The sequence below is a fragment of the Saccoglossus kowalevskii genome, chromosome 22 (assembly GCF_978046115.1).
Source record: "Saccoglossus kowalevskii chromosome 22, keSacKowa6.1, whole genome shotgun sequence".
In the NCBI taxonomy this organism is placed as follows: Eukaryota; Metazoa; Hemichordata; class Enteropneusta; family Harrimaniidae; genus Saccoglossus; species Saccoglossus kowalevskii.
Window position 1 is genome coordinate 23,411,535 of NC_140662.1, and position 26,217 is coordinate 23,437,751.

Sequence of the window (26,217 nt, forward strand, 5' to 3'; positions counted from 1 at the left end):
CAAGAAAAAGAAAACATGCCCTAATTAACATAACAATAGAGATCTCCGAGCACATAGGTGTACCTACGTAAGTCTACAATCTGACTTGGATGAAGTATCGTTTGTCTCAGCTTCATCACAATTACAAGGACAGCGTAAGGATTCCACCTGACACGTACACTTAAATTTTGATATAACCGTTCGACGCCTACCAGTGTGAAAAGTTGCAATCATCAGTGACTACCCTGAGTGAGTATTGATTTATTTCTCTACTTCCTCCTAGTACACAATGCAACTTGTTGTCCTTAGTGCATAGCATACGCTTGTAGACTTGTTCCAGGAAGTCAAAATCATGCAAAATTTGTGTTTATTAAATCATATCAAACCGTATTTTTTCTGAAAGCCTATACTTCACATTAATTAAAATTATTGTTACGTTTGATGAAGTCACGCACTCAAATGACTGTTAAGTAAAATACCCAAGAGTCAAATTAAGAAATTACCAGGATACAGCACTTTATTTTTTAAAAATGTAGAATAAATTGAGATAATATAGAAAAGATTATGTGCACCTTTCTTTTGAAATTTCTATATTTCTACCAGACTATGGTTTTATTGGTAGATTCAGTGAGTAAATGTTTAAAGGGCGACAGTCATTGTGCCACGTTCTGCGACAGATACAACAGGTGTAAAATACATTGTTTATTTACATGAAATTCAAACACGCACTGCACGACGATCACCGCACTTTAAAATGTGTTAAATTGTTCATATAAACCAAATCCGAAATCTCTGAAAAACAATCTATTAGGTACCTGCCGAGTTGAAATCATTTGTGTGAGTGTTTTGATGTCAGGATTAAAACAAATGCGTACACTAATTTGCATATTAATAGATGAAAAGAGGTCACTAATATTTTGATTTTCAGTAAAATGAATATGATTGGTAATGTTCTAAAAATATTTCATATTTGACTGTTACTTATAAATAAAATACATGCAAATTTAATGATCAATCATAAAAATAATTTCCATACACCAGATGTTCTGTTATAATATTTCACACAACCTGGGTAAACAAAACTTTCAAATGTGATTCATATTCACTGAAAACAGCAAACTGAGTTTAAATAAATAAATTATTTTCAATGACTTGGGATAAACTATGTAAAAATCAGTGGGAAAACCTACTTTCATTGGATTTTATTTTGCTGATTTACCCTTTCCAGTAACCTTGCGAGAAACGACTGTAAAAAGAAATCGTTAGAATGCTAGAATGTGAACTCTGTACTGGGCTACGAGCTTCAATACACTAACCACTGTGTTAGTACTAGTACCAATTTATTGAAATATTTATAGTTATATTTAGTATCTAAATTGAATATTAAACAACGAAAAAAACACAAACTGCAGGAATATGACCGTACATCCAATATCAGACTTTGCTGAATCAGTGCCTCCTTTTTAGTAATCATTGAATTTACAGTATTTTTTTAATCTTTTACACACGCTATTTGCATATCAGGATTTGGGTTTGCATACACAGGTTGAATAATAACATACACCAGAGTATTTCAAACACTGAAATGTGAAAAACAGTAAAGTCAGTTGCCATCAGCATTTATCTCACAATTTTACATTCATAGCCTCGGTCTATGAGTGACGAAATAATGTCAACGGGAGTGAAAACACTTGCCCAAGCGTGTTGTGCCGAGACGTGATGAAAAAAAGAAAGAAACTTCACAATACTCAATTCAGTATTGTCAGTGTTGAGCACTATTACCTAATGGGCAAAAAATAAAGTACCGGTACCTACTAAATAATTGACTGCGAAACAGATTCAACAAAAAGAGTTTTAAATATTGCGAACCATTTTATTTTTTCTGCCGGAAATTTTAACGACTAGAGGATTTTATAGCATTTGTGAAAAGCACTATTACCGATAAAGAGTGTTATAAGGTTCCAATTTCCACTGATTTGCATAATTCATGAAAAGTGACTTACAGTATACAGACTGCATGCTTTTTTCACCTTCAAAGTATCTACTAGTATGCACATTTTCTACCATTTTTGCTAAATTTCATGTACTTTTGAATTCAAAATATTACCGACTAAACATTTTGAATTTGAAACGTACATTCAAAAAAAAACAGCTTTTGGATTCAGTAGAGGGTAACAACAGTTTACTCTGGTGTGACCAGCATGTGCAGAATACCGTAAGTACTTCCTCAATTACAGAGTTACGCAGACATTACAATGCTATTTATCAACAAGACCATAAACAATGGTTTATAATTCTACTCAACAGGAAATATTTTGTGATCTGGAGTGTTTTTACCTCATTATTACCCCCTTAGTGCCAATCCTTAAACATCAAAAAGTAATTAGCAGTACAGTGTACATTACAGTATCTAAAACAAAACTTCGTTGTCATGTTAAATGTTTATACATATCGTAGACAAACAGTGGACAAAGACAAATATGGATTTACCTTTAGGCCATCCAATATTTGCGAATCTGTTTTGAATCGAGACAGCAACACTTTCTAGACACTGATGTCATCTGACCTTCCAAATTCTCTGATTTTCAGCCATTTTCATTTTTTTTTTCTCTGTGTATGTTTTTTGCTTTGTCATGCCACTTTTCTTTTTTTTTGTGCGCATTGTACCCATTATTATTCAAAATAAATAATTCAAAATAATAAACAAATAAATAAAAAAAAAAATAAAAAAAAAAAAAATAAAAAAATAAAAAAAAAAATAAATAAATAAATATCACATGCCAGCTTGATTACTTTGCAGTTAATCAAAGTTTTAGTAGACTACTAATGTGTATACTGTCCATGTCACAATGTCATCATTTTCTTGGACACATGTGGGAATGCTTATTTAAAGTCAAATTCATGTATTATTCATTTTATGAATATATCACAGGAACAAATCTCAAGATATGCACGGCAGCACAGTGTACATTTATTGTAACAAAATTGTGTCTACAGTACATTTTCAGATTTCAGCTTTATTGGTTGATATCAGCTTAATTGGTTGATATCAGCTTAATTGGTTGATTTCAGCTTAATTGGTTGATATCAGCTTAATTGGTTGATTTCAGCTTAATTGGTTGATTTCAGCTTAATTGGTTGATTTCAGCTTAATTGGTTGATATCAGCTTAATTGGTTGATTTCAGCTTAATTGGTTGATTTCAGCTTAATTGGTTGATATCAGCTTAATTGGTTGATTTCAGTTTAATTGGTTGATATCAGCTTAATTTGTTGATTTCAGCTTAATTGGTTGATATCAGCTTAATTGGTTGATTTCAGCTTAATTGGTTGATATCAGCTTAATTGGTTGATTTCAGCTTAATTGGTTGATTTCAGCTTAATTGGTTGATATCAGCTTAATTGGTTGATTTCAGCTTAATTGGTTGATTTCAGCTTAATTGGTTGATATCAGCTTAATTGGTTGATTTCAGCTTAATTGGTTGATTTCAGCTTAATTGGTTGATTTCAGCTTAATTGGTTGATATCAGCTTAATTGGTTGATTTCAGCTTAATTGGTTGATATCAGCTTAATTGGTTGATTTCAGCTTAATTGGTTGATTTCAGCTTAATTGGTTGATTTCAGCTTAATTGGTTGATATCAGCTTAATTGGTTGATTTCAGCTTAATTGGTTGATATCAGCTTAATTGGTTGATTTCAGCTTAATTGGTTGATTTCAGCTTAATTGGTTGATTTCAGCTTAATTGGTTGATTTCAGCTTAATTGGTTGATTTCAGCCTAATTGGTTGATTTCAGCTTAATTGGTTGATTTCAGCTTAATTGGTTGATATCAGCTTAATTGGTTGATTTCAGCCTAATTGGTTGATATCAGCTTAATTGGTTGATTTCAGCTTATTTGGTTGATATCAGCTTAATTGGTTGATTTCAGCTTATTTGGTTGATATCAGCTTAATTGGTTGATTTCAGCTTAATTGGTTGATATCAGCTTAATTGGTTGATTTCAGCCTAATTGGTTGATTTCAGCTTAATTGGTTGATTTCAGCTTAATTGGTTGATATCAGCTTAATTGGTTGATTTCAGCCTAATTGGTTGATATCAGCTTAATTGGTTGATTTCAGCTTATTTGGTTGATATCAGCTTAATTGGTTGATTTCAGCTTAATTGGTTGATATCAGCTTAATTGGTTGATTTCAGCTTAATTGGTTGATATCAGCTTAATTGGTTGATTTCAGCTTAATTGGTTGATTTCAGCTTAATTGGTTGATATCAGCTTAATTGGTTGATTTCAGCTTAATTGGTTGATATCAGCTTAATTGGTTGATTTCAGCTTAATTGGTTGATATCAGCTTAATTGGTTGATATCAGCTTAATTGGTTGATATCAGCTTAATTGGTTGATATCAGCCTAATTGGTTGATTTCAGCTTAATTGGTTGATTTCAGCTTAATTGGTTGATATCAGCTTAATTGGTTGATATCAGCTTAATTGGTTGATATCAGCCTAATTGGTTGATTTCAGCTTAATTGGTTGATTTCAGCCTAATTGGTTGATATCAGCTTAATTGGTTGATTTCAGCTTATTTGGTTGATATCAGCTTAATTGGTTGATTTCAGCTTAATTGGTTGATATCAGCTTAATTGGTTGATTTCAGCTTAATTGGTTGATATCAGCTTAATTGGTTGATTTCAGCTTAATTGGTTGATATCAGCTTAATTGGTTGATTTCAGCTTAATTGGTTGATATCAGCCTAATTGGTTGATTTCAGCTTAATTGGTTGATATCAGCTTAATTGGTTGATTTCAGCTTAATTGGTTGATATCAGCTTAATTGGTTGATTTCAGCTTAATTGGTTGATTTCAGCTTAATTGGTTGATATCAGCTTAATTGGTTGATTTCAGCTTAATTGGTTGATATCAGCTTAATTGGTTGATTTCAGCTTAATTGGTTGATTTCAGCTTAATTGGTTGATTTCAGCTTAATTGGTTGATATCAGCCTAATTGGTTGATTTCAGCTTAATTGGTTGATTTCAGCTTAATTGGTTGATATCAGCTTAATTGGTTGATTTCAGCTTAATTGGTTGATTTCAGCTTAATTGGTTGATATCAGCCTAATTGGTTGATTTCAGCTTAATTGGTTGATTTCAGCTTAATTGGTTGATTTCAGCTTAATTGGTTGATATCAGCCTAATTGGTTGATATCAGCTTAATTGGTTGATATCAGCCTAATTGGTTGATATCAGCTTAATTGGTTGATATCAGCTTAATTGGTTGATTTCAGCTTAATTGGTTGATATCAGCCTAATTGGTTGATTTCAGCTTAATTGGTTGATATCAGCTTAATTGGTTGATATCAGCTTAATTGGTTGATTTCAGCTTAATTGGTTGATTTCAGCTTAATTGGTTAATATCAGCCTAATTGGTTGATTTCAGCTTAATTGGTTGATTTCAGCTTAATTGGTTGATATCAGCTTAATTGGTTGATTTCAGCTTAATTGGTTGATTTCAGCCTAATTGGTTGATATCAGCCTAATTGGTTGATATCAGCTTAATTGGTTGATTTCAGCTTAATTGGTTGATATCAGCTTAATTGGTTGATATCAGCTTAATTGGTTGATTTCAGCTTAATTGGTTGATTTCAGCTTAATTGGTTGATATCAGCTTAATTGGTTGATTTCAGCTTAATTGGTTGATTTCAGCTTAATTGGTTGATATCAGCTTAATTGGTTGATTTCAGCTTAATTGGTTGATATCAGCTTAATTGGTTGATATCAGCTTAATTGGTTGATTTCAGCTTAATTGGTTGATTTCAGCTTAATTGGTTGATATCAGCTTAATTGGTTGATTTCAGCTTAATTGGTTGATATCAGCTTAATTGGTTGATATCAGCTTAATTGGTTGATATCAGCTTAATTGGTTGATTTCAGCTTAATTGGTTGATATCAGCTGGTTGACTTAAGAAAGTGCATTGATGCTTTAATAGGTAGATGAAAGTTGGGGTACAGACTAACGGAAGGTAGCCATTGTAATGATAGTCAGGAAACCATGCTAATGAGCAGAAAGACACTGTAATAAACTTACTAATAAGAGAATGTAGAACATAGAAATTACTCTGACTGGCCACATATACCGGTAATAAGTTACCGGTGAGAAATTTCCAGTTACAAGTTTAGAGGAAGTTGATAACTAGTCTTTGTACTATTATTGGTTTTTCCAATTCACTTCCGCCGTTAGTTGTTAAAAAAAAACAGAAACTAAATTCATTTGAGTATAGTGAGGACACTGTGTAGTTGTATGGAAGGTAAGTTTCGTCAAAATATAATCAAATTAATTCAGCATGTATAGGCAGAAACCCCCCTCCAGTTTTATGTTAATTCTGGAGTAAAATTGTATACTAGTAATTTGCAAAATGTTCAAAAGTTGACAGAAATGCTTCAAATTGACAAATAATTCAGACCCAGTCTTCACTAGCTTTAGGCAAAGGTTACATGTACTTTGCTAGTTGGATTTCTCTCCCAAATCTATTAGTCAGATCACGTAATTTATATTACTGTAAAATACTTTTTGGGTGTTTTGCATGGAATTTATTTTAACTGATTTTTGATAAGTTGAATGTAAAATATAGAAAAAAAGGTATATTCGCTGGATTTAATTTTTGCTGAAAAGACTTTTTGGGTGTTTTGCATGGAATTTATTTTAACTGATTTTTGATAAGTTGAATGTAAAATATAGAAAAAAAGGTATATTCGCTGGATTTTATTTTCACAGAATCATTCCTTCAGCAAAAATAGCGAAAATTTATTTCAAGCAAAAATAAAGTATTATACACTATTATAAAATACAAGCAATATTTTTTTTTCACAATTTTATAAATAAATTTTTTTATAAATCAAAATGACTGGTAGAACTAATTGAACAATCCAGAAATGATACTGTGACAACATGGTGAGTCAACTGCACCTACATGTATCAAGCAACCTGCTTGAAGTGATCGCACTGTCCACATGCACATGCACATACATATACAATAGATATTGACATCGTTTTCATTGAAACACAAAGAATGATGACATCACATTTTACTGAAACACATATAATGATGACATCACATTTACTGAAACACATATAATGATGACATATCATTTTCAAAAAAGTACAAAATGATGAAGAAGTTGAATGTTCTGCAAACAAACAAGTACATCAACAAGGTAAAAAAATTTTTTTTTTTTTTCAGAAAAAATTCTCCCAGTCATGGATTATACAAGAATACTATTCTTGGTTCTGTGGTGTGTTACCATAACAACAGCGTGTCCTGCTGAATGTGATTGTGATCAAGACTTGATCAATTGCACTGGAAAAAGACTATCTGAAGTTCCTGAAATCATACCTTCATCTACTGACTTTACTCACCTACGTTTAGAATTCAACGAACTGACAGAGTTACATGCGGGAAGTTTTGCGAATTTAGTCTCATTGCGAATACTGACTCTTTATAACAACAAGATCCATAGTATTGAGCCAGGAACATTTGCTTTATTGCCACAACTAAGAATTATTAGATTAGAAAATAATAATCTATCAAGTTTAACATTGGGAATGTTCAATGGAACTGAGAGATTAGAAGAACTTGAATTAAACGGCAACAGAATAACAGATATTGAAGATGGCGTGTTTCAATACCTTCAGCAATTGGAAACATTAGACTTAGCCAACAATGAATTATCTAACTTAACACCGGACATCTTTTTAGGGCTCCAAAACTTGCAGACATTGAAACTCAATGGGAATTTATTTTCCGAATTTTTTAGTTTTCTGCTTCCAGCTATTCAAGTCTTGGATCTGTCGGACAATCCAATCACAATCCTGGAAAGCAATGTTTTTGAGAATTTAATAAATCTGCAAATTTTGGAGATGAACAATGTTCTTGCAGTCAAAGAAGGACAACTGCCAATTGATGGATTCCCTGGTTTGAATGTCACTGAGCTAAAGTTAGAAAACAATAATCTGACTATAATCCCGAATTTTGTCAGATATCTCACATCACTTGAGGAAATGCACTTGCAGAAGAACAAACTAGCAAGTATTCCAGATGACGTGATTCAACATCTCCCATATTTACAATTGCTGGACTTCAGGTATAACTTGATTCTGTCTCTTAGATCAAGGGAATTTTTCATGAATTCACATTTGAAAAAATTATGGCTTGACTTCAACTTAATTTCCAATGTAGAGACCACTGCATTTGAAGGACTGACCTCTATTGTTGAAATTGATTTAACATTTAATCAACTGAAAACTTTAGCAGAAAGCCCATTCAAAACACTTGATTCAGACACAGAGGTCCTTATAAGCAACAACCCTTGGCAATGTGACTGTCAGTTACCATGGTTACAAGAATGGCTAACATCACATAGTAACCATGACGACCCAAAATGTACAACACCCAACTCACTTGCAGACGAGCCAATACAGAGCTTACAACATGAACAATTGCAATGCTCTGCACCCAATCTGACAACTGATGAAACTGAATTGACCATAGAAATTGGAAACTTAGTTTTACTTCCTTGTCAGGCAACAGGGTTTCCACCCCCACACCAAGTATGGTATCTTCCAAATGGCTTTGAAATAGAATCTTCAAAATACCAAATTCTTCAAAATGGTTCATTGCTGATTGCATCCGTTGACTTCCAAGATGAAGGAGTTTACACGTGTGTAGTGACAAACATCGCAGGGAACGACAGTGCGACACTCATGCTAAGAGTTTCCTCTTCTGCACACATGACAATGCGAACTAAACATCCTGCTGATGTGTCGACAATCAAACAGACAAGTCTACCATTTGTTTCTCAGACAGTGACTAATGGTGACCCAAAAATGAGTACCAATTCACAACCTTCATATTTATGGATAATTGGTGTTGTAATTATTGTCGCTGTTGGTCTTGTTATTATATGCATAGTATTTTGTCTCATAAGGCGAAAACGAGCACGGGAACAAAGAAATACTGAGATGGTGAAATTAGACGATAACACGCAGATAGTGACAAATGCCTACGTACAACAGGAGAATACTTCACAACATTCAAATGAAGAGTCAAACTACCATATAATACCAGCTAAGTCACATGATCGTCCTGATTATGCACATCACATCCCAATTCCCAGCAATTATGAAACGCCGGTTCAAATACATACTCATGCTGAGCATGACGAATGTTCAATCTGTTCAGATTGCTGCGCTGGAATTGTTGAAAAAAGCACGTCTGATGATTACACGCCCATGGGTCCACTACATTCATGTGACCATAGTCAAATGGACGAGATGGGGAATTACTACCCAATGATCACTGTATCACTAGATAATGTTCAGTCAACCAACATTTCTGGAGTAGCGACAATAGCAGAGGAAAAGAACAGAAACACTAAAACACTGAACTTGGATGATCATCACTCACAGTTACCAACAAACGTCCACAACAAAAGCGAACAGATGTCACCAAATGATAAGCCAGACTATGATATAATACCAGCTAAGTCACATGATCGCCCTGATTATGCATATCACTTACCAGTTCACAATTACAATACACCGGTTCAATCTCAAAAACTAGCAGAGCATGACACATGTTCGATTTGTTCAGATTGCCAGGCTCAAGTTGATGATACTGATGGTTACCTAAAGATGAGCCCAAAACCAACAAATTCGCATATATGCAAACGTAACCATATTGAAATGGATGTCATGGGGACATACTATCCAAGGACAAGTAATCCAAAGAATAGTGATTCAATAAATAGAAATCCAATGACCAGTGGGCCACTAAGTGAAACAGTAGCTCGTACCATATCGCTGGATAATGCTCAACCAACCAACATTGCTGGCGTACTGACAATCAAAGTGAATGGAATCGTCTATGCCTTGGTACCAACAAACATACACGACAACCACGAAACGTCTGGACAGAATGCAACACCAGAGATCAACAAAGCAGACGTAATTAACACTGTAGAAACTGATTCAGCACCATTAGAGATCAAAGCCGTTGATGGAAACTTATATTCGCTGCCGCGATCTCGAAGTTCAAAGCGTCTTAGCACCCTCAGTAACCCAGTAACTGAAGAGGAGGATGGAGTGATGGATGAGGAGGACAGCGATGATGATTATATTTATACACGAATATTAAACGGACGGAGGTACAGCATAAGAAAAGCAAGCAGAGTAAATTAGTTCAAAGGAATATCATTATTTTTTTGTGAAAAATCTAACTACCAATAATTCAGGAGTCTTTCGGCCCTCTTTATACTAATCTGGAAATGTTGTCTTTTTATAATTGTATGGTCAGTGTTGATTGGTTGATAAATATAGCATACTGCTAATATGAATATGCAAATTTTCTGAACAATGGATGACAGTGACGTTGATTGGCTGATAAGTATAACAAACCCCTAATATGAATATGCAAATTTTCTGAACAATGGATGACAGTGATGTTGATTGGCTGATAAGTATAACAAACCCCTAATCTGAATATGCAAATTTTCTGAACAATGGATGACAGTGATGTTGATTGGCTGATAAGTATAACAAACCCCTAATCTGAATATGCAAATTATCTGAACAATGGATGACAGTGATGTTGATTGGCTGATAAGTATAACAAACCCCTAATCTGAATATGCAAATTTTCTGAACAATGGATGACAGTGATGTTGATTGGCTGATAAGTATAACAAACCCCTAATCTGAATATGCAAATTTTCTGAACAATGGATGACAGTGATGTGTCAAACGCACTGTATCAACTGATAGTTGCCACAGAGATGAAAATGCAATTGCCTCTTTTTTTGTGAAGTTGAAATAAATTTATATGGCTATCATGTTTCCAGACTAGTATAGAAAAAGGACCCACAAATTAATTCATAATTTGTCAAGAATTCTTAACAACTGTAATATTCATATACTATAATGGTATACGATTTATACTGCTTTAATCTCACGATTAATCATTTATCAATGGTTTGGTTTAGAAATGTGTAGCATTTATTTACTTTTTCACAGTTCCTTATATTCAAAGCCAAATACTGGAAAAGGCTGAATTAAATGCATTGCCCTGATGCACTCACTGGTTGCGAAAGTTGTGAGCTGGGTGGTTTATTTTCGATGAAAACACTTGTGTTTAGAAGTGGGTATATTAATAGAAAAAAAATGGTTTAGAAGTGAGTATGGTTTTCGAGAGGTGGGCTTCACACCCTTACCCACTTAATGTGGAAGTAGCCCTCCGGGCCTGGAAACGTTTGGTATAACCAAATTTTTGTGACAGTATGACTGACAAGTTTTTTCGTTGTTCTGGGGTAAGTTTGATGGTGTAAGATCGGATTTTCGCATCATTTTTGTGACACGTACATGATATGCCTTGTCTCAACTCTGGCCGAAAGACTTTGCACGCCGTCGCTCTAATACAGTAGTTGGTGTACACTCGGCACAAATTTGTAGCTTTCGAAATTACCTTCATCATCTCCTGTAATTTATTTACCCATAGTGGAGAATTACAAATATCATATATCGTCGTCGAATCCTGCGTTGTCCTGTGTTTTTTGAAACAGATGGCAATTACCCGGGTGCACTGCAATTTTGTCAGCTGCCGCTACCGGACACCGGTTGTTATTGGTGGCATACATTTTTGCCTGTGACTCATAGTTTTTTGCATTTTTATATCATTAAATCCCTCAATTATATCTTGTACTTAAAGATCATGTCTTCTTTGTTGGAAGTTCGCAATCCATCTCAAAGTAACAACACTGAGAACATAGCGTTCTGGCGTTCGTGTAGGCACCTCACGGTGTTGAGGGACGGTGGTTTAGGTTTGTGTGGCGAACGACAATCACCCAACGACCGACGTTCACAACTTGGATCCCACCATTAACAAAAAGCAATATTATAGTTATATAACTTTTCAGATGTTTTTAATTCAGTATTTTTTTCAATATTCTTCCAAAATTCAACCACTTTATTTCCCTAAAAATCAAATACCCCCGGTAATACCGGTTTTATGTATTTCCGTATTAAACCTGTAGTCAATTCATGTTCCAGGGCCACTTGGTTTAGCTGTGCATTATCAGCCAATATACCATGGATTGCATATGCAAATGTTGTGTTTGGACCAATCAAATCAAAGGATTAACACCATCAATATACTGGTATAATATAATATCGGATAAATCATAATAGTTTGGTAACCTTGGATCAATTCAGTTTTTATTTTTGTAAGATTTTTCCTTATTATCCCTTTATTTTTCTAAATGTTTAAAAAGTTTTTGGTTTATTTTGTAAAAAGAAATAAACATTTTTTTTTGTACAACAGAGATTTTACCTTTTACCTAGCTATTAAATATTCAGTTCATCAATTTTAAGCATATGAATAGCTATAAGGGGTAGACAATCAACTTTACAAGCAGGAGTGAGATTCCAATTTTGCTAGCAGAATATTTTTCTTTACTGCCATTTATAACACAACATAAATATTTGATAACAGTGCTGAAACTATTTGGACATTGTCTAAAACAAAAGCATTCTGATTTTGTTAAACCCCCCCTTTGTGGAAATAATGGTCAGCCCTCTTAAAAACCATCTCATCCATCCTAGTGATGTTCACTTTATCACAGTTGTCTTTTATTTAACCAGTCACTTTCAGACTTTTTAAAAAAAAATTATAATAACAAATTTGAGCAAGTATGGTCCAGAATATTCTACCCCTAAAATGATTGTAACTGTGCATGTACATAGAGAGGCTTACAAAAACATGAATGTTGCCGTAGCAACCATTTTAAAGAGAGCTGCACATTTATATACAAGGAAATAAACATAAAATAATTACAAACCAAATCAAGTGATTACAAAGTACAAGTTACGACTGGGATTACAAGAAACGTTTATCACCCGATTGCTCTATTGCATTAAACTTTAGTGGGAGAACAAATTACTTTGTGGATGGCGGCAAAGGGTACTAAGAAAATGTTTTCAAAGTGGAAACAAAACTGTATACAGATTCAATGCAAATATGTATTCAATAGTGTGTGTGTGTTAATAGTTAAATCCTGTGTTTAAAATACTTGAGAAATTACTATAAAACAAGTCTTTTTAGCTAGCATGTCATTTTATCTAATTTAGCTAACCTGTAATTTTGCTAATTCAAGATGTCGCTAATTTAGAATATATATTAGAAGTATATTCTCACAATGAGATTGTTGACATTTTAGCTAAATTAAGATTCTGTTAATTCATGTATTGAGTCTAATTCACTAAAATGGTATGTAGCTATCTCAATGTGTTTTAAAGTATTGCCATTTATAGGTTGAAAATAAATGACAAATATACCACAAATAGTTATTACTTACTCATTAAAAAACAATGGATGTTAGCATCACAAGAACCAATGAAGAATTACTTTTAGTTGTAACTACTACCGTAAAATCTGTGTTAGAAGCTAAATAGAAGTCGCGCCCATTCTTTTTGAATAATTGAGAACCAAAAATTCATCATTTCTCATATGTGTAGGTGCTCTAATAGAAGCCACACCCCCTCTGTTGCATTGTACCATTTTAATAGAAGCCGCAGTTTCTAATACAGATTTTACACTAGTATGACAAATTATTTATTGATCCAGTTTTAATTTTGCTATTTTCACTGAATCTGATAAAATAAATACACATCAACATGTAAGCCACAATCAAATTCATTGGTTCACAAGCAAACACAGTGAAACCCAGTAAATATAAATATTTAAGCAATGGCGCTTGCTGTTTTCAAGTCGATAATAGCATCAAAAGTGGAAAAAATATTCACTAAAATTAGAGAATATTAGGTATCATCACATAATGAACAAATCTGACTTGGGTCCACCCAAAGTGTCTACACTTAGTTACCGGTAGTTATCAAATTTAAGATATATAATTTTGTTTATAGTAATATAGTTGGAACATAAACATGTCAGAAATATGGATCCAGAAGCTGATGCTTGATTATGATGATTTTTTAACATTAAAATGGTTGACATTCAGTCATCTTGTATCTGATCATCAAACGAGTACCTGTCCATATTGAGAGATATTGCTGTGGAACAGCAATGATTAAAACATCTGTATATCTATGGCATGACGTATAACGAATATATAAAATTTGAACATAATCAGTCAAAGCATGAAATTAAAACAAAATGGCCGACGAGTCACCCATTTTGAATGGCATCTGAAAAACAAAATGACATGCATCAAGGTTCTATAATTTCTAATGTAAGTACCAAGTTTGAACAAAATCCATCTGTAAACAGCCGAGATGCGATTCCTGAATGTCAGAAATGCTTGATTTTTGTACAAAAATGACCACCATTTGGCCATCTTGAATCAGATTGTGAAATACTATGTATGATGTATGTGTGAAGTTTGAATGTAATAGGTCCAGGCACATGTAAGATATAGGTCCGGATGCATACACGGACACACAGACGCATACACTGAGACCAATCAATAAGTCCTCGTTTCAGATGCTGAATGACAGCATGTTGACTAAAGTGACTGTTCTTGACAAGTTTTCATTTTCGGACATGCATCCTAACGAGGACAAACAATTTTGGCACATAATTGGGTAAAGTCAAATTCTTGTATGTCAAAATACTGATGAAAAGAAGAAAATATTCACAACTTACAACCGAGCATTTTCAGCCAATGATAATAGTCTGTTTTCATTTACTTGTTGCAGTCCACCAGCATTCAGTAATTCCAACAGTGCTTGTTGACGTTCTTCATGACGGCCCTCATCATCAGGGTTCGATAAGAACTCTAAAACCTACGAGAATTCACAAAAAATCTTCTATAATCTTTTCAACAATAGTGCCGTTCACGTTAGAGATCTTGACACACGCTGAAACTTGGGATCAAGTCAAAACCAAAATCATGCCCTTGTGGTGAATTTGAGAGAGCATATATAGATTCATGGAGGAAAAGTGCAGCTATATATGGTCGGATGCTGCAGTAATGAATGAAATGAATGCAAACAGTTAATGTATGTGCTGCTGCAGTCGCTATTTCCTTGCAATGCTACATTGACGTAAAAAAAATAATTGTTTTTCTAATCTTTTTTGTCATTCATGCTCACGATGACTCGTAATAAGTACCATAACAACAAATAGATATAATTTCAATATAAAAATTAATATTATCATCATATGATGATATCGGCACGAGCCAAGTGGTTCCCAACTAACGTGAATGCAATTACTGTAATCCCTCAGCAAACACCAAGTGTTAAAAGTTTTGGCATGTGACGAGATTCCATAATGTAAACGTAGCAGATGTCAGTTTTCACAAATTGAGGCACAACATTTTGCACATAACTGTTTCCTCATTGGCTATGTGTATCAAATAGCTTCGCGAAATGCAATGAGAAACATTATTGAGGTGTGGCTAGTCAAATTTGGGGAGTTGAATATCATGTTGGCTAAAATGACTGTTCATGACAAATGAATAGACCATTTTCCGTTCACTGCGAGAATCACGCGTTATGCGTGAAATCGAACGTAAAAACAGGACAAACAAAGGTCATAGCGTCGTAGTGGCATCAAACATCGCATGGGATTGGACAAACGCGAAGTATTTTGATGGACATTTCCATGCTTAATCATGTGCTGCCCACATTTCATGATAGGCAATTTCGATTAAGTAAGTGTATTCCGAAGCAATATTCCTCTGTCGAAGATCTATCAGTCGATGTGAGCTACGAAATAAAGAAATTCTAGTTCAAAATCAAATCATTCGACTTTTGCGGCAGACGTTCGACGCGCATCTTTCATACGTCTCGCGAGATCTCGTAATTGTACGGAAAATCACCTATACAGAAAGCATGCTCATGAATCTATAACATTGGGTAGTTTTTGACCGTTACAGTGATCATTGTATTCACACAAGATTTTTTCTTCGTCACTCTCAAATCTAATTAGAGGTTTTCTATGAAATTTTGCATATGTAATATGTTACATATGTAATGATTATGAATATAATGTGCTGAAAGAGGGGAGGGTTTTCTATTTCCTAACAGTGAAATATTCTGGTTTTCTTGCATCAGAGGTGTTACTTCATGCTTGACTGTACTCTGACTGTGAAGTCTTTCTGATCACCTTTGTTTTTGGTCCATTATATCACAAGGTTTCAGATTCAATATGAAGTTATCAGGTAACAAGTTGATCAGTGGATATTGATAGATTCTATGTGTAGTTATCAGGTAACAAGTTGATCAGTGGTTATTGATAGATTCTATGTGTAGAGTGAACCCGCTAAGCGTGTGAGAATTTGTGATGTACTTAAATGAAGAGATGAAAGAATAAAGCCGAGATTCGTATACTGTGTGATTGTAGCAGAACCTAGCTCAATATATAATATCTTAAAGGTGTCTGATTTCATCCAGACCTAGCTGGTTGATACCATATAAACATTATAACATTATTAGTGTCACAAATTTTTTTCACATAGTGATTAACTTATTGTAAACGGTTTAATTTGCACTGTGGTACTAGAATTGATTTCACATGCGTATAGATTTCAGAACGACAAAATTTTGCAAAAGTCACTGACACTCATTAACATTTTTTCAGAACCCCAAAATTTTTAATTTTTTTTTCTAAATTGAGGAATTCGTGAAAATTTGTCTTATGTAAAATTTAAGTAGTTGACAAGATTTTTTGAATTATTCATCGCTAAAATGTCACAATGAATTTTTGTGATTTTATCAGCTGGATCTTTCCCTTAAAATTTGTGATAACTGTAAAGTAAACTGTCAATCAAAATAAATATAGTTGGGTTTGATGATAAGACCTTTGAATTATATTGAAAAAGTAAAAAAAAACTATTGAAATTGTTAAATAAAAATATTGGCAGGAATATTTTTGACATATTTTTGTTACCTGTTCAAAGAGTAAGCGGTTGACGAGTATACTGTTTTCATGCTTTGCCATCTGCCGTGCTAGGAATGTGAATAAACATCCAACCTGAGTCGGCTGCAAGTCAGAAAACAGAAACACATATTAAATAAACAGACATATTAATAAATAAATTAAACTATAAAAATAAATGAATTTCATAACTGTTACAGACACAGAAAAAAACTATTAGGATGGAGAGCATATTGGTTACTTTGCACAATGTTTTTAATTGATAGAATAGAACAGAATGGATATAGAATAGATAATAGAATTTATTATATTCTAGTACATATTCTATAAAGAAAGCAATAAATTAATGGGTCCCCAGACAACCCCCAACCCCCCCCAGTATCAATTCAATTCGCACCTTTTATTATTACTGTGGAATACTCTTTTTTCGCTGGAATTAATTTTCGCTGAAAAGGCTTTTTGAACGTTTTATATGGAATTTATTTTCCCTAATTTTCGATGAGTTTAATTTGAAATATAGGAAAAAAAGTATATTCGCTGGATTTTATTTTCACGGAATCATCCCTTCAGCGAAAATAGCGAACATAAATTCCAAGCGAAAGTAAAGTATTCTACAGTATATTGTTTTCATTCATGTTTTTCATTTAAACACGCGTGTTTCATATCTTATCAATTGAGTTCTTGCCATTATGTATATTTGTGTATTTACCCGGTATACTTACTTGTACGTTTCAAGTATGATGTATTTATATTTACTAACTAATAACTCATGTGTTACATGCATGGATTATTTTTATGTATTTAGCTTTAAGTCATATGTTGCAAATACAGTTTAATTATAATTACTTGCAAATAAGAGATTTACATCCATCTCCCAAAAAATGTAATTATGCGTGGCTGCAACACATACCCAGGTAAGTTAAAACTAAAAAATTTGAAATACATTGTTTATGTAATGTACAAAATATTATGACTACAGCCATATAAAAAGAGATGCAAAATACTCGTAATGAAACAATTCCGATGGAGCAGAACAGGAGACGTTTTGTCTTACTTTTCTGGGAGACTTTTCTAGTGCTAGACCTTTTGTTCAGACACATCAATTAGTATGTAAAGAGCTGACATCACTAGCATGAATATTCACGTAAAGGTCTGACATATGCCAGCCATAAGGGTGTCAGGTCATTGATTAGGACAAACAGAGAATAAGGAAGGAGACAATGTGCCCCTTATAAACACTACACTACGAGTCACTGGGTTTTCTTTCTATTTTTAAATATTCAAAAGATTTGTCTACCTGAATGTGAACATCATTAATCACAGAAGTGCTACTGTACTGATAGAAATACTGTATTTCTAAAGATGCATTATTATATATAGAGTGTAGTGAAAACACATTTAAATTTTGTTTTAAATTTTGTATTTTGAGTTTTAATTTATTCACAGTACTCATAGAAGGATGAATTTTATTTAATTAGCAACCTGAAGTTACATTAGACGGTGACTGAAACTAAAGACTTCAACATGCAACTAAGTAGTTAGTGGTAAAAATGAGATACGAGTGGCAAATGCCATGTCCTAAATACAGTCTAATGTCTAAAGCATACATATACAGGTTCAGTACACTTCTAAAAGGAAATTATCTGAAACATGGCTCACTGCAAATGGTTGCCCCATGGGCAATGCTTCAGCACCCTGGTGACCTTTTGGTGCTACAAAAACAAATACGTAAAACTGAGCAAAAATTAATAGCGCCCAGGGTACTCGACTCTCAAAAATCATGTTTATAGGGGTGCTGAACGCTTAGTCGAGCACCCCAATTGGCAAAAAGACAATCTTTGTTCACCACAACATGTCAGATTAGGGGGAAGAGTACGTTTTTGACACATCTACAATAACAAAACAGAAATGATCAAAAAAATATACCTATTTATAACAAAACTATTTACATAGCATCAGAAGTTACAATGTAAAATTATTAGGGAAAACGATTATTTATCTTTGTTGAATATTGTCGATTGTTTGCAAACTTTGTACATTTACTTGCACAATTTGATCTGCAGCATCGTCTTTTGACCTGATAGATCATGTGTGTTATTCTCCAGGAATTCTCGAAGGCATTCTGGCTATGCAATTCCGAAGTGAAATATCTATCGGATGTTGAAGTACGATCTGATTTCGACAAAAAACAACATGATTAATTTTTGTAAGGTGAACTAAAAATGGAATGAAGTATCTATTATCACTATTGAATTGTAGTTTACTAACGTTTACCATGGTTGTCTGTGCATTCGATCAATATTCATGATATATCCATGCCGTACTATATAAATGTGATTACCAGTAACTCAGAAAAGTGCTCAATGACCAAGTCGTATGACAACATTTGAAACAGAAATGCACCAAAAGTGAGGGAGGGAGCGCTTAGTTGAGCACTGAGTTATTATAATTTTATTTCTATTATCTTTACAAATGATAACTTTATTGCATGTATATACCATCAAAGCTGCAACATTTTTCAAGAAGTTGAAAACTTTGCTGGTCATTATTGACCAGAAACCAGCTTTTAATGAAACTTGGTAGACACCCTGGTAGTCAAAGAATCGGACTATTTTTAGCAGAGATAATGCAGACTACTTTTTAATATTCTAATTTTAATTTGAAATTAATTTTTAAATATTTCCTATATTTATTTATGCCTTTTACAGAAGTCATACTTATACAAGACCCCCACGAGTAACCTTACCCACTACAACTGATACAAGATTTGAGATTTCCATCAGCAGTAAAAACTAATTGTAGCATCTTCTGCAGCACAGTTTGAAAGATCCTGTACTACACAACAATACATGTAATTTGTATTGTTCACACATACCTACATGTGACTGTGACGAGTGGAAGATGTGACAGACCTAATAATGAGAGCAGAAAGCATGTACTCACCGTAAATCCCACACTTTCCACCATAATCTGCAACAATATATCAACGACGTGCTGCCTAGATTGAACATTCAAGGGATATATTCTGTATAAAAAGAAAAAAAAAACTATTAAATATAAAAACCTTTTATACAAAATGTGTTTACAATGGATGCAACAAAACAGTGAATGTACCACGTGAGTCGTCAATAGAATGGTGACAACCTGGAATTTACAAGGTACCACCGATACATGTACTACACATGTGCCTTCACATATTTTTGTGCACAGAGAGATGGACTAATACAAAACTGTGTCAGCGGACAATGGGTGGTGACAATCACATAAAATATATTTATTACATATGTACTGCAGTTTATTTTGATTTGTCCCTGAAATCAAAATCGGTATTTTGGTATCGGTAACCAAGACTCATTCAATCCACAACCAGCGAGCAACATCACAAATGAAGTTGTAGAGTGCAGCTCAGCGACGACCGCTGTCGACGAAAGTCACCCCATCAGAGGAGTACCCCAGTTGCACGGCATGTTTGCCAATGCACAATTCTGTGGAGGAACTGTTAACGTCAACATAAACTGTGAATCACAGTCGTTCAAGTTCATGATCTGTCGTGGTCCTAACTAAACGTCCACGAGTTATTTATTCGGACAGTGATTCAGGATTAGACGTCTGATTAGTTTATTTTTTTACACAGACAGTGTCACGTGTTCTACACTGACATGCGTTGCTAGGGCATAACACTATCTTGGAACATATTAATAGGAATGGGGTTCTTCGATCTAAATTCCATCCCGGTTTGTTGCACGTTCTTTCTTTAATGTGAAATAATAAACAAGCAGCCTCTCGGCTGAGATAGCTCCGCTGTTAGCAATGCACATTTCAATTAAAGAACAAAAGATATCATTAGAAAATTAACAATGTGCATAGTATCAATGCAATGGGACTTGCTGTTTTCAACAAGAATTCAAAAATATCATTTTTCATCATAAATGATTGTGGTTTTTAACAAGAAAAAAATATCACTTTTTACCAAAAATGACAAAAATATTCATCAAAATTAGAGAATTGAAGATATTATCATGAAATGAACAAATTTGAGAGTGGTCCATACATGTATGTAGTATCTATATATGTAATATCAAAGTAATTGGACTTGTGGTTTTTAACAAGAAGTTGAAAATATCACTTTTTACCAAAAATGACAAAAATATTCACCAAAATTAGAAAATTAAAGATATCATTATGAAATGAACAAATTTGAGAATGGTCCACATGTAGTACCTATATATGTAATATCAAAGCAATTGGACTTGTTGTTTTTAACAAGAAGTCGAAAATATCACTTTTTGACCATAAAAGATTGTGGTTTTTAACAAGAAGAAAATATCACTTTTTACCAAAAATGACAAAAATATTCACCAAATTTAGAAAATTAAAGATATCATTACAAAATGAACAAATCTGAGAGAGGTCCACATGTAGTATCTATATATGTAATATCAAAGCAATTGGACTTGTTGTTTTTAACAAGAAGTCGAAAATATCACTTTTTACCAAAAAAGACAAAAATATTCACCAAAATTAGAAAATTAAAGATATCATTATGAAATGAACAAATTCGAGAGTGGTCCACATGTAGTACCTATATATGTAATATCAAAGCAATTGGACTTGCGGTTTCTAACAAGAAGTTGAAAATATCACTTTTTACCAAAAATGACAAAAATATTCACCAAAATTAGCTAAGAGAATTGAAGATATCATTACAAAATGAACAAATCTGAGAGTGGTCCACATGTAGTACCTACCTATATATGTAATATCAAAGCAATTGGACTTGCGGTTTCTAACAAGAAGTTGAAAATATCACTTTTTACCAAAAATGACAAAAATATTCACCAAAATTAGAGAATTGAAGATATCATTACAAAATAAACAAATCTGAGAGAGGTCCACATGTAGTACCTATATATGTAATATCAAAGCAATTGGACTTGTCGTTTTTAACAAGAAGTCGAAAATATCACTTTTTACCAAAAATGACAAAAATATTCACCCAAAATTAGAAAATTAAAGATATCATTATGAAATGAACAAATTTGAGAGTGGTCCACATGTAGTACCTATATATGTAATATCAAAGCAATTGGACTTGCGGTTTCTAACAAGAAGTTGAAAATATCACTTTTTACCAAAAATGACAAAAATATTCACCAAAATTAGAGAATTGAAGATATGATCATGAAATGAACAAATCTGAGAGAGGTCTACCCAAGGTACATATATACCAAGTATCAAAGCATTCAGACTTGTAGTTTTCAAGAAGAAGTCGAAAATGTAAAACATTGACACGGATGACGGACACTGGACGATGGACAATCACTCATATGATAAGCTCCGCTCGACAAAGTCGACAGCGGAGCTAAAAATGACAAAAATATTCACCAAAATTAGAGAATTAAATATATCATTACAAAATGAACAAATCTGAGAGAGGTCCACATGTAGTACCTATATATGTAATATCAAAGCAATTGGACTTGCGGTTTTTAACAAGAAGTTGAAAATATAACTTTTTACCAAAAATGACAAAAATATTCACCAAATATAGAAAAGTAAGGATATCATCATGAAATGAACAAATTTGAGAGTGATCCACATGAATAACTATATATGTAATATCAAAGCAATTGGACTTGTCGTTTTTAACAAGAAGTCAAAAATATCACTTTTTACCAAAAATGACAAAAATATTCACCAAAATTAGAGAATTGAAGATATGATCATGAAATGAACAAATCTGAGAAGAGAAAGGTCTACTCAAGGTACATATACACCAAGTATCAAAGTATTCAGGCTTGTAGTTTTCAAGAAGAAGTCGAAAAAGTAAAACATTGACACGGACGCCGGACACCGGACAATCACTCATATGATAAGCTTCGCTCGACAAAGTCGACAGCGGAGCGAAAAATGGAATAATATGTATGTAATAATAACAGAACCCAACACCCTCCCAGTGGCTTTCGTTGCATATGGAAGTTATTTTCACTCGAAATGCTCGTGAAAGTACGACCGCAGGATACCGCACATCACTTGTGAAAATAACAGTCATTGCATTTTAAACTAGTAGTTTGAATACAGGATGTTTGTTCAGTGGAAATAATGGTTTTTGTGTTCGCCTAGCATTAGAAATAAATGTGGGTTTGATTTCCAAAGATGCATGACTGTTTTACTTACGTATAAATCACATTATCACACATCTAGCACCAAAAAACAATAAAATTTGTTGTTTCGTAAAAATATATATCAACACTTGATTTAAAAATTATCAGCACTCGTTTGAATGCTCACATTTTCCTTTATAAGGAGTAAATTATGTCACCAACATTGACACGTTCCATGTCATTGACATGACGTTAGAACACTTTCTTTTCTTTATATTGGATGCAGAAACACTATAGTGCATGTAAACAAGCAGCCTGTCGACTGAGATAGCTCCGCTGTTAGCAATGCACATTGCAATTAAAGAACAGAAGATATCATTAGAAAATGAACAATATGTATAGTATCAAAGCAACCAAAAATAATCGTCAAAATTAGATAATTGAAAATATCACCAGGAAATTAACAAATCTGAAAGAGGTCCACATGTAGTAACTATATATGTAATATAAAAGCAATCAGACTTGCGGTTTTCAACAAGAAGTCAAAAATATCACTTTTTACCAAAAATGACAAAAATATTCACCAAAATTAGAGAATTAAAGATATCATTACAAAATGAACAAATCAGAGAGAGGTCCACATGTAGTACCTATATATGTGATATCAAAGCAATTGGACTTGTGGTTTTTAACAAGAAGTCGAAAATATCACATTTTACCAAAAATGACAAAAATATTCACCAAAATTAGAGAATTAAAGATATCATTACAAAATGAACAAATCTGAGAGAGGTCCACCCATGGTACATATACACCAAGCATCAAAGCATTCAGGCCTGTAGTTTCCAAGAAGAAGTCGAAATAGTAAAACATTGAAATGGACGATGACGGCGGCAACGGACAATCACTCATATGATAAACTCTGCTCGACAAAGTCGAATCCAGTCATATCCTTGCAAACACACAGCTTATTGTATTCTAGAATTGGGTTTCGTTCAATGCTAATGTATTTTATGTCGTCATAATCCCATGATGCAATGCGTAAAACACTGAAACCATTTTAATTTTGCACATGGACATTTTTCGGCATTAATTTGACTTTTCAAATAAAACCAATACCTACCCTTCTTGTGAGTCAAACTCAGGTTCTTCAAATGCTAAAGCTAACACATTGAGAAACTCCCTTGTATCAAACTGGAGTAACGTTCTCAAGTACGGGTATGCGGACTCATCTTCATTATGATCTTTAGTATGCAGTTTAGTTATGCAGCGGAATACCTAGATAGTAACAATATCTTCAGTGATTTAATAAAACATTTCCAGTGCCTAGCGAGATTTGACAAATGAGCATGACAGCGTGTTATTCCCTACTTTAAATATTACCGGTAGTTACATATATCAAAGAGTGACTGTCAGCTAATAAAAATTAGTTTTTAAAATATCAACATATTTTCTGACAATAATGCAGTTTATACGTGAGGGTGGAGCTATGTCACAGATTGTTCTATGATGCTAATATATCACTGTACTATTTATTTATATGGGGCTCTGAGCGCGCTGTTGTAGAACGCTAGACGAAGAGCTGGTGAAAACAACTAAAGTCAAGAACATCACAAAATTAACTGTGAGACAATCCCGAACAACCAAAATATACATGTTGCACATGTCGAGATAATCTTGTTAAACTGCTGAAGAAAATCTCAACGACTAGCCCAATGTATGTTTGTTTTGAGAATTTTCTACCGTTGTTTTAACTGACTGTGGTTGCCAGGCAGTGAAAATGTCTGAATGTTTTCTCCCGAGAATTGTTTAATTGACACGACTTTGTACATACAATCTAAAATCTATTGCTGCTTGTACAAATATACTTCTGACGTAAAAATTAAAAATTAACAAAATTAACCACAGAATTATGAAATTAAACCATAGTGTTTTTGCCTTTTTAAAAAATTAGTCATTATTTGAATGATTTTATAAAATTGTCAGACATGACTCACCGATTCTTTTACATCATGAACAATATCTTCTGGAATATCACCAAAAGGATAAGATCTTCCTGCCAAACAACAACTACAAATCATAACATGTTATGTGTTAGAATACAGTGAATTTTGTAACTATACATTATTAAGGTATCAACAAATACACTAAAAGCGTCATGCAATAATTCTAAAACCGATAGCTTTATTGAAAATGTAATTATTGGTTACATCATCAAGGCATGAAAATCAGTATTTCTGATGACATCATCTCATGTATTTGATGTGTTTGATGATGTCATCAAAAATGTGTTTCCCTTGATGTCATTTCTGATGATGGAAACACATTTTTGATGACATCATCTCATGTATGTCATGACAAATGGGTTTGATGATGTCATCAAAAATGTGTTTCCCTTGATGTCATTTCTGATGACAGAAACATTTCTGATGACAGGCTAACAATTTTTGCGACATCACTGACAAGGTCAATTGAGATTATTTTAGTTGATGACATCATAATAGTTAAATTATGCAGTGAATACTTCCTATTCATCCTTTTAACATCATGACATCACTGCGTCACTAGAGGGCAGTGTAGTATGAGCATCAAAATAGAATTTTGAGTAGAATTTCAAATTTCTATTTCACAGGTTTCCATTTTTTCCATCGACCCCAACGAAACAGAGACTGAGTAGAAGTATCTTTCACTAACCTTATATATACAAGTAATTTATTTCCCAGTTTAATCTGATCATCTGTAAGTTGTTTTGCAGATTTCATGGCAGACTCTAAAACCCTTAGAAGGTCTTCTAGTGGTGTGACGTAGTCACGCATTCCTTTATTATAGACATAGAGAATAGCGTCGTATAAACCATGCGTCCAACACAGATTAACAACCTGGCAAAAACAAATATTGGGTCATTATGTAATTCTTAACTTTTGTCAGTGAACAAATGAAGAAACAGAGACCAACCTGTGGGCAATACAGCCATACCTGATGTATATTGACCCCCATGGGGACAATACAAGCTTACCCGATGTATATTGACCTCCATGTGGACAATACAAGCTTGCCTGATGTATATTGACCTCCATGTGGACAATACAAGCTTACCTGATGTATATCAACTTCCATGTGGACAATACAAGCTTACCTGATGTATATTGACCTCCATGTGGACAATACAAGCTTACCTGGTGTATATTGACCTTCAT

The 26,217-nt window shown here is 33.5% G+C and overlaps 2 protein-coding genes across 2 annotated transcripts in view; one reads left to right on the forward strand and one right to left on the reverse strand.

The window, feature by feature from the left end:
* The window catches only part of LOC102810066 (vacuolar protein sorting-associated protein 8 homolog), a 68,775-nt gene that overhangs the window by 23,965 nt on the left and 18,593 nt on the right, over positions 1-26,217 (reverse strand). Inside the window, exons 23-28 of the mRNA XM_085496010.1 lie at positions 25,715-25,899; positions 25,018-25,090; positions 24,144-24,298; positions 19,860-19,941; positions 16,929-17,021; positions 14,679-14,818 (exon numbers count right to left, since the gene is read on the reverse strand). Of these exons, the coding sequence (XP_085352136.1) occupies positions 14,679-14,818; positions 16,929-17,021; positions 19,860-19,941; positions 24,144-24,298; positions 25,018-25,090; positions 25,715-25,899 (728 nt within the window). The remainder of the gene's footprint in view (positions 1-14,678; positions 14,819-16,928; positions 17,022-19,859; positions 19,942-24,143; positions 24,299-25,017; positions 25,091-25,714; positions 25,900-26,217) is intronic.
* LOC144356208 (uncharacterized) lies at positions 47-13,357 on the forward strand. The gene is made up of 2 exons (XM_078011065.2): positions 47-228; positions 7,209-13,357. The coding sequence occupies exon 2, from the start codon at positions 7,226-7,228 to the stop codon at positions 10,202-10,204; it is 2,979 nt and encodes a 992-aa protein (XP_077867191.1). The 5' UTR covers positions 47-228; positions 7,209-7,225; the 3' UTR covers positions 10,205-13,357.